The sequence below is a fragment of the Echinops telfairi genome, unplaced genomic scaffold (assembly GCF_000313985.2).
Source record: "Echinops telfairi isolate 266 unplaced genomic scaffold, ASM31398v2 ScPeMD7_1;HRSCAF=3_0, whole genome shotgun sequence".
Classification (NCBI taxonomy): Eukaryota; Metazoa; Chordata; class Mammalia; order Afrosoricida; family Tenrecidae; genus Echinops; species Echinops telfairi.
Genome location: NW_022103896.1, coordinates 92378456 through 92395749, shown reverse-complemented (window position 1 = coordinate 92395749; position 17294 = coordinate 92378456). Strand labels below are relative to the sequence as shown.

Genomic DNA, 17294 nt, shown 5'->3' with positions numbered 1-17294 from the left:
AGCAATGGTAGAATAGCATTCCGCTTCTTGGTTCCACAGATGTGGTATCCCGTAAGGCAAGCACACGTTCCTGTACCCCAGTTTCAGCAATGGTAAAATAGCATTCCGCTTCTTGGTTCACAGATGTGGTATCCCGTAAGGCAAGCACACGTTCCTGTGGCTTGTAGCACCACTCAAGAGGGTCTTTCAGAAGAGTTGCTGTGCCCTGTCTAAGCCTGTGTCCATGTTCGAATCTAGCGAGAGGCTATTTCAGATGTCCAACCAAGGAGTGGTGGCCCTGCTAACCAGGGCCTGTGCTATTTGGGGTGCTTCGCTCTGGACTAGAGCTGCTCTCGCATACTTTTCACTGCCTTGTGATTGTGCTGAGGTGTGGCTTCCCTGGCCTTCCTTTGTATCCCACCAGAAAGTCATTGTTTAACATATAAAAAGAGAACTGTCAGAGAATCTACTAAAACGTTTGAAGTGTGAAACCCAGACAGTCAAAATGTCACATTTCTCAAGGATATGTAGATATTGCTGAGAAGATAATACACAAAAGGGAAGACTTTTCAGGACGGCTGCTAGGGAGTAGGTGTGCATGTGTGTGTTAGGGGGCAGGGTAGCAGTGGGGGCCTGCCAGCACTTCCAGGAACTATGCAGGGATCAACTGAGCCAACAAAAGTGTGCCCCAAAGTATGCTTTCACCACAAAGGATTTGGTTTTGCTTTGAGTTTATATAGGTTGGGGGGCATGACACTAAGGAGGTTTCAGCTGTTTGGGGCCAGTCCAGTGGCTCCTTCGTTAGAAGGCACCTGCATTACAAGGTGCCTGAGCCTGTGGTCACAGGTAGGACCCTAGTGTCTGATTGTTCCTGAGCACCTAGGAACCATTCAGGGGTGCAGTGGCAAAGTTCTAGCGTGGTCCATCTTGCCAAAATGAAATAAGAGACCCCATGGTGGGGCTGATGTATTCTGCATCCACTGGAAGCGTCTGACTTTCCCTTTTTATTTAAATGCATGTCTTTTCATTTCCATTTGAGTTGCATATTTATGTTTGGGTTCCTTCCTCCAGCAGCTACCCGGAAGCACTGTGGTGGCAAACACCTGTGCTCCCCTCCTTGTGTGGTCACCATCTGTTATGGGTGTGACGAGACTCGTAAAGCTAACCTGGGCGTCTCCGTGAGCCACATGGGCAGCAGCCCTGGTGTGGGGCCTCCACGGTAGCCCGTGACTGAGCGTGATTGATCTGCTCTTGTATCTCTTTCAGATGCCTCAGCTTCCTGTCATTCCTCCAGCCACTCCCCTGGCAGGGCCTGACAACCTCCCTCCAGCCCTCTCTGACTTACCAGCTGCCAGCCTGCCCTCAGTGCCGCCGCCACCACCTCAGTATTTCTCTCCAGCTGTGATCTTGCCAAGCCTCCCACTTAATCCCACTGCTCCCTTGCCCACTTCTCCAGCCCTGCCATTGCAAGGAGTAAAGCTACCCCACACCCCCCTTGCCCCTATGGCAGTGCCCTGCCGGACCATTGTGCCAAATGCGCCAGGCGCCGCCGCTGCCATCCCGCTGCTGGCTGTGGCTCCACAGAACATGGCCACCTTGTCCATCCACCCTGGTGTATCCCAGCTGCCCGGTCAGATGCCCCTGCAGCCTATGTATCCCACAGCCTTCTCCCACCTCGTGCCGAGCGAAGTGCCCTCTTCTCCCCATCATGCTCCAAGTCTTCGGGTGGTGCCTCAGCAACTGCAGCCAGCACCACCCCAGCCACAGATGTCCCAGCTGCAGATGCCCACAGTTCCTCAGCCCCCCCAGCCAAGCATCAGCCATCTCTCTGAGCAGACTGCTCTGGCGGCTGGGGCAGGGACCCAGGTAATTCACCGCTGAGCACTGCCTTCCAGGGGTTGGTAAGCTTCGTTAGGACCCACAGTGGCTGCTCGTTCCCTCCCTTCTTTGGACCCGTTGCCCTTCGTTGGACCATGGACAGATAGGGAAGGGCTAAGAGGAGCCCCTGCCACAAAGATGTGTTACAGAAGGAGGTGAAAATCAGTTGAAACTCCAGCTACTTCTTAGCATGTGTCAGGAGATGAAATGTGGGGGTGACAGATGGGTCCACCAATGAGCCCTTACTAAGAATAAGCCACTTCTGGGTGGTAGAAGGTTCCTGGACCACACCTGGCATTGGCAGCACCTCCCTTCCTATAGACTGGAGGGCAAGTATCTCAGCATCTCTGGCATCTGAGCTGCTCCTGGACAGTTGGGGTGCTGATGGTGCTGGTTCTTTCCAAAGTACCTTTTCAGAAATTACCACTCAGTGGGTAGATGGAGAGTCTTCCTCCTTTTGAAGCTCAGGGGACCTGAATATTATGGGCTGCACAGAGCTCGGCCTGTTGGTGGGGAGGACAGGTGTGGTGGAAGCAAGAGGTATGGTGGCCTGGACCTTGATTCCCAAATTTATTTGACCTACCGCCCCTTTTCAGAAAAATTAAAATATTACTCAACACTCCCCTGGCAATGAAAAACTTTGTGCTATAACCCATAATCCAGGATAAAGTGTAGGTATCTGCTTTTGAAGTCTCCCCTGCCCACTTGAGGAAACACTGGCCTGGGCTGTCAGTGGGGCAATCCTGTGGCCCGTGCTTGCTGACCATGAAGGAGGATGCTGGCACCTGGTGTCCGAGTCTGTGTTCTTCATGAGTGTACTGTGCAGGGAGCATGCCAGCACACTGTGGTGGGGCTACAGTTGTCGTGTTCCTGCCATGACAGTTAGGGGCCCTGGTATGGAATCCACGGAGAAGGTCCTCCCTAGCTTGCCCTCCTCGATTAAGGAGCATTCTGGCTGCTCTTCTTCCAACACAGGTTGGTTTATTTTCCTGGAAGACCATGGTGTTTTCAATATTCTTCTCCAGCATCATAATTCAAATACATCAGTTCTTCTTTGGTCTTCCTTATTCAATGTCCAACTTTCACATGCATTGGAGACAATGACAATATCATGTCTTGGATCAGACACACTTTGTTCTTCAAAGCAACATCCTAGCTTTGGAAACCCGCCAGCGCCCGTTCTACCCTGACCTGTATGGTCACTATTAATGAAATTGACTCAATGGCAGTGAGTTTTGGTTTGCTTTGCTTGGGGGCTAATGTTTTCAGTGCACTTTGGACGTCCTCGTTCAGTACCATTAGTTCTTATTCGTATACTACCTCTTGAAATGGTTGAATGTCGACTAGTGCTTTTTAGTACAGGGACTGTGTTTTCTATTATCTTTTGATGTTTCCTGCATCATTCAGTATTTTACCCATGGAAGTTTTCAGGATTGGAACTTGGGCCTTAAATTTTTTCTTGAGTTCTTTCATTTTAAGATAAACTGAGTGTGTTCTTCTTTTTTTATTTTATAGCTCTAGGTCTATGCACATTTTATTATATTTTACTTTGTTTTCTCGAACTGCCCTTTGAATTTTTCTGTTCAGCTCTTAGACTCCATCATTTCTTCCATTTGTCTTCACTACTCTATGATTAAGAGAACGTTTCAGAGTCTCTTCTGACATCCACCTTGACCTTTTCTTTCTTTCCAGTCTTCTTACTGACCTTTTGCTTGCTTCATGTGTGATGTTCTTGATATCATCCCACAACGTGTCGTGTCTTCTGTCACTAGTGTTAAATGTGTCAAATCTTTTCTTGAGGTGATCTCGAAATTCAAATGGGATGTAGTCAAGGTCATATTTTGGCTCTAGCTTCATTCTGAAGTTAGATGTGAGCAACTGATGTCTGTTCCACAGTCAGCCCCTGGCCTGGATTTGATCTTCTACACATCGGCTCTTCCCACAACTGTAGTCCATTTTATTCCTGTCTGTTCTACCTAGAGAAAGCCCTATGTGCACAGTTTCCTTTTGAGTTGTTGAAAAGGGTATTCGTGGTGAAAAAGTTGTTGGCCTTGTAGGATTCGATCGTGCAACCTCCAGCTTTATTTTTATCGCCAAAGCCATGTTTTCCAACTGCTGTTCCTTCCTCTTTGATTTCAAATTTTGCATTCCACTCACCAATAGTTATGAACGCATCTTGATTGCATGTTTAATCCATTCCAGAGTGATGATATTGGTGAAAGTCTACAATCTCTGCATCTCTAGAATCTGGTGTGTAAGTTGGAATACTCGTTGTATGGCCCGGATTTCCTTTCTGTGGACTGGGGGTATTCAGTCACAGCCAGCACTGTGCTTCAGGACAGATCTTGAAATGTTCGCTTTGATGATGAATGCAAAACCATTCCTCTTGAAGTTTTCATTTCTGGCCTAGTCAACCATCTGATTTTCTGATGCAAAATGGCCGAAACCAGTCCATTTGGGCTCAGTAAGGCCTAAAATGTCAATCTTTGTGTGTTCCAATTCACTTTTGACTACTCGCAACTTTCTAGGTTTCCACTCTGTACTTTCCAAGTGCCCGCTATTCAAAGATGTTTGCAACTGTTTTTCGCATTTTCAGTTGTGCCTCATCAGCAATTGGGGGTCTTGAAGATTTTCCTGCCCCAGGCTTTCCTCCGTCCGCATCAGCACGGTCGCCTCTGCTTCGCGAAGGCAGCTCCTCCTCGGTCATATTTTCAGAGGCTTCTGACCCGAGGAGCTCTTCTTCGGCACTCGCTCCCGCAGTGCCCTAGTGCTGTTCGCTGTGTGACCACGTTGTCTGCTGTCCACAAGGCTTTCAGCAGAGGACGCCTCAGAAGTGGAAAGCCCCTTCCTTCTTCGTGGTCTATTTTCAGTCTGGAGTCTCTGCTGGAGCCTCTCGCTCCGGATGACCCTGCTGGCATGGGAAATACTAGTGACGTCGCTTCCAGCATCATGCTACTTGTCTGTCAGATGATCCTGCTGGCATGGGAAATGCTAATGGCATCACTTCTAGCATCATGCTACTTGTCTGTCAGTGTGTTGTACTGTGGTGGTGTGTGTGTATGATCACAATTCCCTGGAAATCATAGCTTATTTCCAGAAGGGGCTCTTATTTAGAGGGGGGAAAAGAGGCTAGTATTATTTAATTAACAAGGTGGCACAAGTTAAAGAAGGAGCACTAATCCAGCACCATAACCAAATACTCCCGTAACCGAGAGAGAAACTGCCTGGTGTGACCAAGGCCTCAGTTCTTATATCACTGGACTCAAGGTCAGGTCTGTTTTCAGAGGAAAGCCAAGGGCATGAGAAAGGAAGTGTGAAACGTATAGCTTCATCGTGTATATGTATGTCCCTGGACTGGAGTGGCTGACCTTCCTCTGCTCCTGCCTAGGCACCCTCAGGTAGATTCATCTATGCAACCTGGGGCTGAAAAGGCATCATGAACCTCCAAGGTCAATGGCCAGGCTTGGTGGTAATGGGAGTCCTGACCTGATAAGCAGATGGCCACCCCATTGGCATCCCTCTGCTATAAGCAACGACTCCCCTGGATGCAGCATCTGGGCCCTGTGCAGAATTGTTTGCTGGCAAGGTCCTACTGCATGGCTGCAATATTTAGTTCTCTCCAACTGCATGCAGAAACCCTCATCCCTGTGCATCCCAGGGTCTCAAACCCAGGAGCCTTAGCCAAAAGCATCCTCTCCCATGTATGTGGGGCTGAGGCGCTCCTCCAAGTGTTCACCCTCTCACCCCAAACTTGGATGACTTTCTGGCCTCTGTTTTTAAGAGGGGACTCACAAGCCTAAATCCTTGGGCCTTTGTCTCCATCTACCTTATCTTTTATTCATATACACCCGATGAGCTTTTAAAAATTGAGGGGAGAAAGATAATTAATTAACTAATTAATTTTTAAAATCAAAGAAAGAAAATGTGGAAAAATAAAGTGTGAGCTTCCAGGTTGGCCTCACTGGAAGTGGCACCCTCCGGCACAATCCGTCACATAGCTGGAGCTGCAGCAGGGCCCCTTCACAGGCCGCACTAACTTTGAGGTGGCCGAGTAGAAAAGAGCAATGGCCCAGCCACAACAAGGCGGCAGCCAGGAGCCTGGTTTTGATATTAAGTGTAAGTTACCCATGTTGTTATTTACCGCTCACTTGGCCTCCAACTTCTAGGGACCTGATGTACAATCCAACACAATGCAACATTGCCCAGTCTGTACCATCCTCATCCACTTGCACCTTCTCAAATGAATGCAACAAAATTGTTGCAATGGGATCCAGTATGGGGTTTTCCTGCTCTAATTTGAGAGTTGATTCCAAAGCAAATATAGTAGTGCCTATTTTTGGTTCTTTCTGATGAAACTATATAGTGAATGTACATGTAACCAGGACTTAAATGTTGGAGGAATTTGAAAGAAGGCAACCCCTGTCCTGTGTGTGCTTACTAATGAACCTGTGATCCCCTAAGACCCTCAGTGAAGACAGTGGTCCTCATCCTGAGGGAGCACAACCTGACATGCATCCATTCCCTGTGTCGCAGGTCCTCCTGGGGCCCCCACCCCCATATACAGTGGACACCACAGCCCTGGGCTCCTCTGTGCCTGGGCCACCCACAGCTGTTCTCTCTCCGCCGCTGCTGGACCTCCTGCCCCCATTGGTTGCCCCGGAGATCCTGCCACAGCTGTCCAGCTCCCTGGCCTCCACGGTAATGACAACTGTCCAGAACCTGCCCTCTCAGACCACTGCACTTCTGCCTCCTGCAACCCCACCACTGCCTGCTAGGGCCATGGTGGCCACCCCCTGCCCTGCCATTCAGTTGACAGTGGAACCAGCCCAAGAGGTATGGAGTCTGCTACCCTTGGGGCATGGCTACTGGGTGGGTTTCTCGCATCTCCCACAAATCTGACCCCGATCCCCTTAAGCGCTGCACCTGGGGTCTCAGTGGGAGCTCAGAGTTGGCAGCACGTAGCTAGAGGAGAGATGTGGGATTTGGTCAGGACAGCCGGAGGCTGTTTTTACCTGTTCGCTAAAGATCTCACACTCTTCTTAAACCCACGCTAGAACAGAGCGTCATTTTATTTATGGGTTTTGAAAACAGCCTTCCTCAGATGATACAAACGCTATGGAATGCCTCAATCGGGCCACTATGTTCTCTTTTGGAATGCTGAAAGTGGGATTATGTTTTTGAAAAGGGGATGGCACCGTGCGGCCCTAGGTTTTAGGGATTCACTGGTTTTTGGCCATTCAGGCTGGCACCCTTCACTGGCTAGGTACATACATACATCTTCCTGCAGAGGGCAGTAGCCCCAGCCCTGTAATTGGGAGAGCACCGGGTGATGTGACCTTTCTCCCACACTCTCACTGCAGGAACAGGTGGTGCAGGACAAGCAGCCGGGCTACCTGCAGAGTTGTGAGAGGTAACGTGCTGCCCGGGCCCTGAGAGGGTCCCTCCCTGGTCTGTCCCATCCTACCCCATGTGCACTAGGATGCCAGGTGCCAGGGCGGTTTGCTGCTCCACTTTTCCCAGTGCCACCAGGGTTTTATGAAGCAAATGTAAGCCTGGCCTGGCAAAGCCATCATGAATTTGGGTGAATTTGGTCGTTCGACACCCCCATTAAGCACTCTGTGCCCTGGGTCCCTATGGGCCCTGGTACTGGTCTGCAGAGCTGAGGTATATTCACTCGGTGTGCCTGGCTGGATTGATCGAGAGGCATCTGCCTATCTCTCGGGGAGCAAGCCAGAAGGGCGGGTCTCTGTGGGTAGCCACAGTGTGGCGCTAAAACTTTGGCCTCCCGGCTCATCTCTTCTGCTTGGTACCTGCCTTCACCAGGGATGGGGTGCCTCTGGGGAAGGCAGCAGTGTTCTTATGAGGGGTCGTTATCGAGAACAGCCACTGTCAGGTCTCTTGAGCCCACACAGTAGCCCCAAGTATTGGCATGCCTCTGATCCCATTGCACAGATGGGAGAATGGAGGCCCGAGGAGGAATTTCTTATTTAAATCCCCGCGTGTTGTCCATTTCACAGACCCTCAGTCAGACTGGGAGATACACAGACAATAAAGGGAGGACCAGGGGTACTCCTCTCTCACATGGCCCCCAAGGGCCCTTTAAGAGGGAGTGCAGGGAGAAGGGGTACAGACTCTGGGGACAGACCTAGGGTCTTCGTTGCAGGAGCCCCTCACCCACAGAGCCCTGGATATTGAGCATACCCAAGCAGCTGGAGTCCGGCACGATGGCCCTCTAGCTCGCTTCCCACTTGCAGCCTCCTGGTAGGTCCTTCCTTTGGGCCACTCTGACCTTCTCGGTTTCTGCTCAGCCATGGAGGCGCTGATCCCACTTCTGGAAAGGAGATGACCGACGGCTGTGAAGGTGCGTTTGGCGGTGGGAAGCTCGAAGGCAAGGCCTCCAAGAAACACCACAGGAAATCCACCCGCACCCGCTCCCGCCAGGAGAGAGCCAGCCGGCCCCGACTGACCATCCTGAACGTGAGTGGTGCAGGCTTGGCTGTAGGCGGTGAGCAGGTGGCACCTGCACGATGGATGTGTTCACTGTCCGGCTGCCCCCTAGGTGTGCAACACAGGCGACAAGATGGTGGAGTGCCAGCTGGAGACGCACAATCACAAGATGGTGACGTTCAAGTTTGACCTGGACGGCGATGCTCCCGACGAGATCGCCACCTACATGGTGAGGCCCGGCTGCCCTGCCTGCCCGGCTGGGAAGCGGCTCCCCAGGGTCTCTGGTTTTTTACGTGTTTTTCCTCATGCATCTGTATGCATACGTATGTATATATGCACGTATGTACACACACGCACACAAATCTCTACGCAGCGGTCAACACAGTTCTTTAGTTTTGAAGTTTGGGCATCTTCTCGGCCTTGCTTTTCAGCCAGCATTGATTCGCCTCCCATGTTATCGTTGGATGTGTTTCTTGCCTACCCCATGAAGGGTTAGGGTGCATTTTTAAACTCGGTCCTCTAAACTGCACTAGTGAAACAGGCATGGGACAGGTGCACAAATTGAGACAATGATGTGACAAACCGTGGAAGGCTCAGAGGACAGAGGCCTTGGAGGGCATCTGGCCACCCTGTTCTCAGAGACAAGCATGTTCCAAGAGGCAAGCTTCCCCAGGGACCACGCCGAGGAACCGGATCGTGGCTAATGGAATGTAGTATTACTCAGACTACCACCTTGTGGCCCTGCTGACCATCTGCCAAGTGTAGCTTCTTCGTGAGCAGGCGCCCCGCACACCGTCATGGCTCATGAATGTCGAGGCTCCTCAGAGGCTCGCTTGGGCTCGTTATCTTGGTGTAATCGTTAGCTACGAGGCACTGACTCAAGGGGACTTCATTCAAACAGAACCCCGTGGTGGCCTGTCGTTCGCATGCCTCGGAGCAATTGTGGGTCCATTGCTCTGATCCACGGGGCTTTCATTGACAAAGTCTGGGTAATCTCTGTCGTAAAAGGCTGTCCACAGATGTTTGGATTTAATTTGGTCAATTGCAGGATCTACCAGGATATTTAGTCTTTTCTCTCTCAGATTTTTAAATTTTTTTACACCCAATTGTAATCTCTGCATTTAAAAAAGAAATATTTAACAGGACAGTTTTCCTGTTCCAAAGGGGTTCTCATTTTGTTTCGTTTAATGAAACTTTCACAAATTTGTAGGCCTGCTTAGATTCTTAGATGAAACTTTTCATTCCCTGCCCCATAGCTGAACACTGCCTGTGCCTCTGGACCTCGAGCACTCCCCTGAGAGCAGCATTGTAGTGGATCTTATACTAAGACACAGGTGAATGAATGCCCCATGTTATCTAGCACTAGCTGACATGCCATCTCTCCTTGCCAAGTGGTCTTCATGAAGCCCACTAGAGAGATGAGTCAGTGTCCTACCTACCAAAGTGACCAAGGATACAGCCAAGCGGGTTACATGCAAGATTAGACCCAAGGTCTGGTGTATCCTACAGAACCTGGTAGGGTACCATGTTGGGGGCTTCACAGCCATCTCCTGGGAGACAGGTCCGTTAGAAAAGGAGTTACCCAGGATGGTCAGCAGCCTCAGGATTAGAATGCAGAAGGCATCTCTGTCTTGTGTGGAGGCTGTGGCCATGGTGAGAGTACAGGACAGCCCTGGTATGGTTGTGTGCAGGCTTGGCACTGGAGAGGAGAGTAATCATGGGGGAGATGGACAGAGCCCTGCCTGACCACATGCATGGATGCCAAGTTCCTAAGACAGCCTGTGAGATCAGCCTAGGCAAGGTCTGCACCTGACATTAGCATCAAACTGCTGCTGTTCAGCTCAGGACTGCCAGCCTGCTTGGACTTGCCATTCACGAACAGTTTGTCTTCATTTGGATACAGTCCAAGCTGCCTAACTGTAGAGGTAGACTTTCTATTGAGGCAGCGCTGTAGGAAAGCCAATTTCGAGATATCTGATGACAAGAGGGGTGTGGGCTCATGGTTGAACCACCCTGAGGTGGGCAGGGCTATAAGAAGTAGGGGTGGAAGTCTGACCAGAAGTCCACAGTCTCCATCTGGGGTGCGAGGTGGGCAGTGCTGGGAGCCTAGCAGAGAGGCATGCAGAGGTTGGAAGGCCAACTGGGTGTATGGGGTCAATTGTAGGAGGCGTTGGGAAACTGGCCACCATATCAGAACAGATACAGGCAGGGGAGGAGACTGGCCCATTCTTGCCTTATCCCAGAGATAATTTTCAGTCATTTTTCTGGCCTTGACTATCCACTGCCTCACTCTGGCAACAACTTAAACTCAACTGGATGGGCCCTGTCACATTCAGGCTTCATCTTCCCCTAACCGCCCCGACCCATGAGCCCTAGGTGGTAAACCTCCTTCCCTCCTTATTGCAGCCCCAGTCCTTTTTGCTCCTTGTATTTCCCTCTCATCTTGCAATATTTTACACCAGCACCACAATTCAAATGCACCGATTCTTTGGTCTTCCATTAAATACTAATGTCCAACTTTTACATGCATATGACACAATTAATGCCATGGCTTGTGTCATCTGTAAACAGCCCTAGTCCACCAGTTCTGAAGGCCTGCTTTCCCTGTCTCTGCAGGTGGAACATGACTTCATTCTGCAGTCTGAGAAAGAGACATTTATTGAGCAGATGAAAGACATCATGGATAAGGCAGAGGACATGCTCAGTGAGGACACAGATGGAGACCGCGGGTCCGACCCTGGCACGAGCCCTCCATACTACAGTGCCTATGGCCTGCATGCAAGTGAAGTGAGTGCTGGTGCCTGAAGAAGGCACAGGGACTGGTGCTAGTGTGCAGTAGCCGGGCTGGCTGGTGGGCTTGGGCTGAGCTGCGGGGGAGGGTGCTGATGGTAGGGAGAGAGGCGGGCAGGAGACTTACCCTGGGGAGTATATAGCAAGGACAGTCTCCCCACCTCTCCCAAGTGCCACTGTATGTTTCTGCCATAAGAGCAGTCCTGTGAAATGCTAAGTACTTAGTGACAGACAGTTGGAGGGCAGAGGTGGGATTCAGAGGGTGGGCATCTGAAGAAAGTTCTTGTTCAGTTCAGAGTCTGTCCTGACTCCTCATCCTTCACCTCCTTTAGGAAAATCAACACTCCCAAGCCAATGCCCCAGTCTACCAGCAGAATGGTAAGTCGGTCTTCTTGGCTACAGTGGAAAGAAGGCAGTGTTACAGAAAAGGCATTCCCATGGGTGGCCCTACTTTCTGGATTAGTGGCTGCTATTTGTGTTTTTCAGCAGATGTCCTAAAAGCCACCAGTTGAAAATATTGTAAGAAAATTCAGCTGTTGGGGGGCGGGGGCAGGGGGCCAGGCTAGGTGGGTGAGAGTTAAACTAGAGCTCGAAGGAAGCAGGTTGTGCCTTCTCTGAGGGCCCCTACGCTGTGAGTGGGACTCGGAGGTGGTGGCATGCAGGCCATCCTCTAGTGTCCACTGGTTCACCAGCCAGCATCCCTGCCTCTGCTGCAGTAGTGCTGAGGCAACCTAGGAGATGAAACTCAACAAGAGGCCCCCATAGTCTCCAAAGGGTGGTATACACCTCTGTTTTGTGGAAGGAAGCTGCCTAGGCTTCTGACTCAGAATGTTGGTTCCTTACTCATAACCTCCGAGTGACAAATTCACAGAGAAGAGAAGAAGGAGTTTCCGCAGTTTCATGGCACGGGAGCACAGAAGGCAGCAAGGGAACTCGTGGAGCTGAAGAGAAGCGCACTCGCATATCACTGGGGATCTTCTCTCTGTTCTGCCTTTTAGTCCTGCATACTGGAAAGCGGTGGTTTATCATTTGTCCAGTAGCTGAAAACCCAGCGACAGAGGCTCCCGACTCTTCACCCCCACCCCTTGTTAGCTCCCTGAAGCCAGATGCAAGCCAAGGTATGAGCAGCCGCATGGTGTCTAAGTCCTCCTGTCAAATGCCTGCCTTTTAGGGGAAAGCTGCATCACCCCCTAGCCCTCAGCTATGCACATGGGACATGTTGTCAGGTTGCATCAGTACACACATGTCTCAGGTGCTGTGCATATGGGGGAGTGGGAGGGGGGCGGCGAGCCATATTCTCACTGAAATAGGTCATTTCTGTGTATTTGTGGAGTTAAGCAATAGCTTCTGCTTACAGAGCCAGCCCTGTTACTTCTTCATGGCGCAGGTAACAGGAGCAGCACAGGTATGCTCAAAGAGCAAGGCTGCTCCCCTTATGTGGTCTAACTGCCCTATTGATTTCCTCTGTGTAGGATTACCTGTCAGCGGTGCTGCTGTAGAGAACACTCTTAGGTTTGTTCTGGAGGTGAGGAAGGGAAGCCCCTTTGGAGGCTAAAATTCCCCAACTTGTCCGTAAAGACCAGGAACTCTTCTGTGGTTGATCTGCATCTACCTGTAAAGACTACCCCCCAGCCTGCCCTTGGGGGTTGGCCATGGAGACTGGACAGAGTAATCTGAGCAAATTTGAAATTTACTATAATTTGGGAAGAAAAGTTGCTATTATACAATATGACCTAGTGTTGTCCTACGTTAGTGAAAAATACCTGCAGATTAAGTTTAGTGTGCTTGCATTATCTTCCATATTGCTTTTGAAGATTCACTCCCATAGGACATAAGTCAGTCAAACAGCCCTACAAAAAGCCAGTGAAGCCCTAGAACAAACTGAGATGTGGTGATCTCTGGTGAAGGAGCTTGGGATAAAACTTGGAGTGAGATATCAAAAGAGAAGCTAGTCATATCTGTATGTGTTCAATTTTTTTAAAATAAGCATACATTAATATATTAATTTTGATTTCAATACCCCTTAATTAGTTAGAGGAAAATTCTAATTAAAATAAAGCGAATTTTTAGTAGCAGTTCTCTTAATTGTAGTGGTTAAGAGAACATGCCCTGGAGGTAAATCTTAGCTCTTCATCCATGCACTGAATGACCTCAGGAAATTTTTCTAAATCAGTTTCTTTTAACATATAAAAAAGACCCCCCAAAAAAGGACAACAAGATCATTGGACAGATTATAAAAGTCAGCTACCTGAATTCATAAGAGAAAAGTTATGATAATGGAGAATCGTTAGGACAGCATCCAGGGGAGGAGGGGAATGCAGGCATGTGAACTTGGTTTGAGCCCTTTTTGCCCTTCAGGGCATTCTGCAGGGGTAGCTGAGATGCTGAGCTTTGCTTCGAGCCAGAGAGCTTTGCCAGCCTAGAGAAAGGGCCCTCAGAGTCCCAGGTCAGCAGGCTAGCTCTTCGGGAGTCGCTTCTGGAGGGCTGCGTTGTTGGAGTAAGCCTCCGCTAGACATAGACCTGTGCGGACTCAGGAACCCCCTCACAGCTTTTCCGCCCCTCATAAGGTGACCTTGGAGCATTGTGCCCTAAGCAGAATCAAACAAGTCTTTTTTGCAAGAAAATTCCTTTTTCTAGGCCTCAAATTAGTCAAAGAACCAACAATTTGGAAGTACAATATCTGGCACATAATAAAAGATAGCTAGGTAGAGGACTGTGGTTCTGGATACGAAGTAAGCACATGCCACTATCCTTTCTCCCCCACTGACTGTAACTGTGCATCCTGGACAGACAGACGGCACAACTGTGCAAAGACTGAAATGACAAACAGCAACAAGAAGCCAAACATTGGCTTGCATTGTTTCCCCTCTCCTGGCCTGAACCCAGCACACCCAGAAATCTGGAAATGAGCAATAGGGTGCAGAGAGATCCATGAGAAAAACTGAAGTTCTGGCTTGAGAAGGAGAAAAGAGACCTCTTAAAGCTCACAGAGTGGGGGACATACCTCCACCCTTTCCCCCCAGTTCTCTTTACCCGGTCCCTAAGAAAATCCAGGTAACAAGCACCCTGACCCCGTCTAGAAGAACATTATTGTTGTTGAGTGGGGCTCTGGCCATAATATCCCAAAGCTAAAACCCATTGATTTTTTTTCCTTTCCTTTTCCTCCCACCACTTGGCCATGCTTGGAACAATTATGTAAGTGTGTGATTTCTAGCCAGAGTTGAAAAGGGGAGTTCTAGGTAACCCAAAAATATCAGAGAGATGATAGCCTGTGAAAAAAATTTCACAAAGTTATTTATGAACTTCTTAGCTCACCTATGCATGCAACATTTGATCTTAATCAGCAGATGAAAACAAAATCTTTGAGAAATGGGGTATTACATAAACTTCTGCCCATGTTCCAGATTGTCCTCTGAGTGATGCTTCAGATCATATTAGTACTCAAAGCCGTTGATATTGAACTGACAGCCCTTATGGAAAGCAGGTTGTAGCATATGACCAGAATCTAACCAGGTTGTTTGCATGTGCCATAGGATTTAAACTAGACCTAGAGTCTCATAATATTATTCAAGATGTTCAGAATATAATCCAGTATTTCTCATCAGATGACATACTATGAAAATGCCAACTTGTATGAGAAAAGGTCGTTCACACATGCCAATCACAAGATGACACGGGAGGGTATTTTTTTAAATTTGTGGGAACATTCTACTATTTTTTCCATGAACTTTTTGAAGTTCCCTCATAGACATTGGAATTATCTGACACATTAAAAGCAGCAGTGTTAGTCTGGGTAGACTAGAGAAACAAATTAATAGACACTCATATGTGTATAAGAAAGAGCTTTATATACAAGAGCAATTGAATATTGAGAAAACATCCCAGCCCAGTCCAGATCAAGTCCATAAGTCCAAGATTAGCTCATATATCCCAGACAAATCTATAAATTCCTCTTCAGACTCACAAGACACATGCAATGACGCCGAATGCAGGAAGATCACAGACCAGTGGGTGGAAAGTCTTATGGATCCAGTGGCAGTGGAAGCATCTCAGCACTGGCAGGGGTCTCCATGTGGCTCCTTCACCTCCAGGGTTCTAGCGTAGCTCCATGTGTCTCGTCAGCAGGAATGTATCAGAGAGTATGTCTTGTGTCCCACCTCCAGCAAGCTATTTACCTCTGCCACTGCACCTCCAAATGAGGTCATCAAGCCGCTACCTGTTCGACAGGCTAACTCCACCCCTTCACTCTGAAGTCTCAAATTGACAACAGATTATGCAGCTACCACAGCAGCCTTTTATACAGATGCTTAAATCAGTAGCCATAAACATTTTTAAATCAAATGATAAAATAGTACTGTATCAACAAAGAAATAAAATATGCAAAGCAGAAGCAAAAGAAAAATTCAAAGTGAAAATTAAGATATCCGGAATTGTCCGATCTGAACATAGAAAGGGGGAAAGAAATAAATAGAGCCTCAACCACTTTTGGAAGAATAGCAAACGGTCTGGCATTTGTTTCATTGGATTTCTAGAAAGGGAGGAGAAAGAGGACGGTGATGATGAAAAAGCATCTGAAAGAATAATGCTGAAAACTTCTCAAGTTTGGCAAAAGACATAGAGCTCCAGCTTGAAGAAGTCGTGTGAACCTCAAAAAGTTTAAACCCAAAGAAATCCGTGTAGAGCATATTACAATCGACCTGCTGAAAGCTAAAGACAAAAAATTGCCAAAGAACACGGATACCATTATCCAGAAGAGAAAAGCCATCCGAATGACTCTAATTTTCTCATCAGAAGGCATCGTGTCTAAGGGGGAGTGGGATTGTGTATTTGTAGTTTTGAAAGAAAAGAACTGTCAACCCAGAAACATCCTTCAGCAACAGAATGAAAGACAGCCATTCTCAGATATCAAAATCTAAGAGAATCCCTAGGCCAGTGTACTCGTTCTGAAAGAATTGCTAAAGGAAGACCTTCACACAGAAGATAAATTATACCAGAGGGAAACAGGAAAGTTCGCTGAAGAGTAAGGGAAGTGGCAAATATCTGAGTGGATAGAATGAACTGAGTGATTTACAAATTGACAGTTAAAAGAAAAAAATTACAACCTTGTATAATGAGATTTTAAATGTATGCAGATGTAATATTTGACATACTATAATATGGGCGAAGGTATAAAAAAGACATACCTTAGTACAGTTTCTATATTCTAATTGATTGGGCATTTTTTCTATATGCCCTGCCTGCAATTTTCCTCCCAGGAACATGCAACATTCTAATTATACTTACAGTCATAAGTGAGGTCCATCATAAATATGTCATAAGTCGGGAGAGGGAGAGGGAAAAAAAAATTTTTTTTAAATGTCATAAGTCAGAGACTACCTGTGTAATGATATGGGCAGCTAGATAGGACGGAAGGAAGAAAAAAATCAGAGTTCTCTGGAGAAACAAAACCATTAGGACATGCACACACCCAGAGAAGGAGAGATTGATGTCAACAAAGTGGCTCATGAGACAACTCTGAAATCTATCGGACAAGTCAGTGTGCTAGAAACTTAGGCAGAAGTTGATACTGTACTGCAGTTCAAAATCTGTAGGACAGGCCAGAGGGCTGGAAACTCAGGCAGGATTTCAGTTACAAGCACGAGACAGAATTCCTTCTCTGGGAAACCTCAGTCTTTGCTCTTAAAATCTTTAATGAGCTGAACTTCCAAGTGAGAATTGACTCGGTGGCAGTGAGTTTTTTGGAGGGACCAATATTATCAGTCTATGCCAAGAAATTTGGAAAACATATCATGCAATTCAATAGTTCAGTCATATTAAGAGTTGTGCAATCAGCACCACAATCAATTTTAGAATATTTTTTCTTTCTTGTACTTATTGTTGTTAGTACCTGAGGTCCCCTCAACCTCCTTTGCCGTGTCCCTAAGTAATTCTTAATTCAGTTACTGTCTCTATAGATTTATCTATCCTATATTTCATATACAAAAAAATATAAAGCAAAATCAAGAGAAAAAAAAAAACCATCAGTAATGACAAAAAAAAAGCAGAAAATATTAAACTCTGGAGCAAATTTTAAATGGGTCAAAAGGGAGACCAAATGATAAGATCTAGATTTCAGCTGGAATGCATCTGCCATAATCAGCCATCTAAAGCCCTTTATGAGACCTCTTTTAAAGCATAACAACCTCATTTTCAGGACTTAC

The 17294-nt window shown here is 47.7% G+C and overlaps 1 protein-coding gene across 1 annotated transcript in view; it reads left to right on the top strand.

The window, feature by feature from the left end:
- Positions 1–17294, top strand: part of WNK2 (WNK lysine deficient protein kinase 2) — a gene marked incomplete at its 5' end in the record, with an annotated part of 187400 nt that overhangs the window by 120039 nt on the left and 50067 nt on the right. Inside the window, 8 exons of the mRNA XM_045294376.1 lie at positions 1246–1845; positions 6391–6690; positions 7218–7267; positions 8166–8334; positions 8417–8533; positions 10921–11091; positions 11427–11472; positions 12093–12212. Of these exons, the coding sequence (XP_045150311.1) occupies positions 1246–1845; positions 6391–6690; positions 7218–7267; positions 8166–8334; positions 8417–8533; positions 10921–11091; positions 11427–11472; positions 12093–12212 (1573 nt within the window). The remainder of the gene's footprint in view (positions 1–1245; positions 1846–6390; positions 6691–7217; positions 7268–8165; positions 8335–8416; positions 8534–10920; positions 11092–11426; positions 11473–12092; positions 12213–17294) is intronic.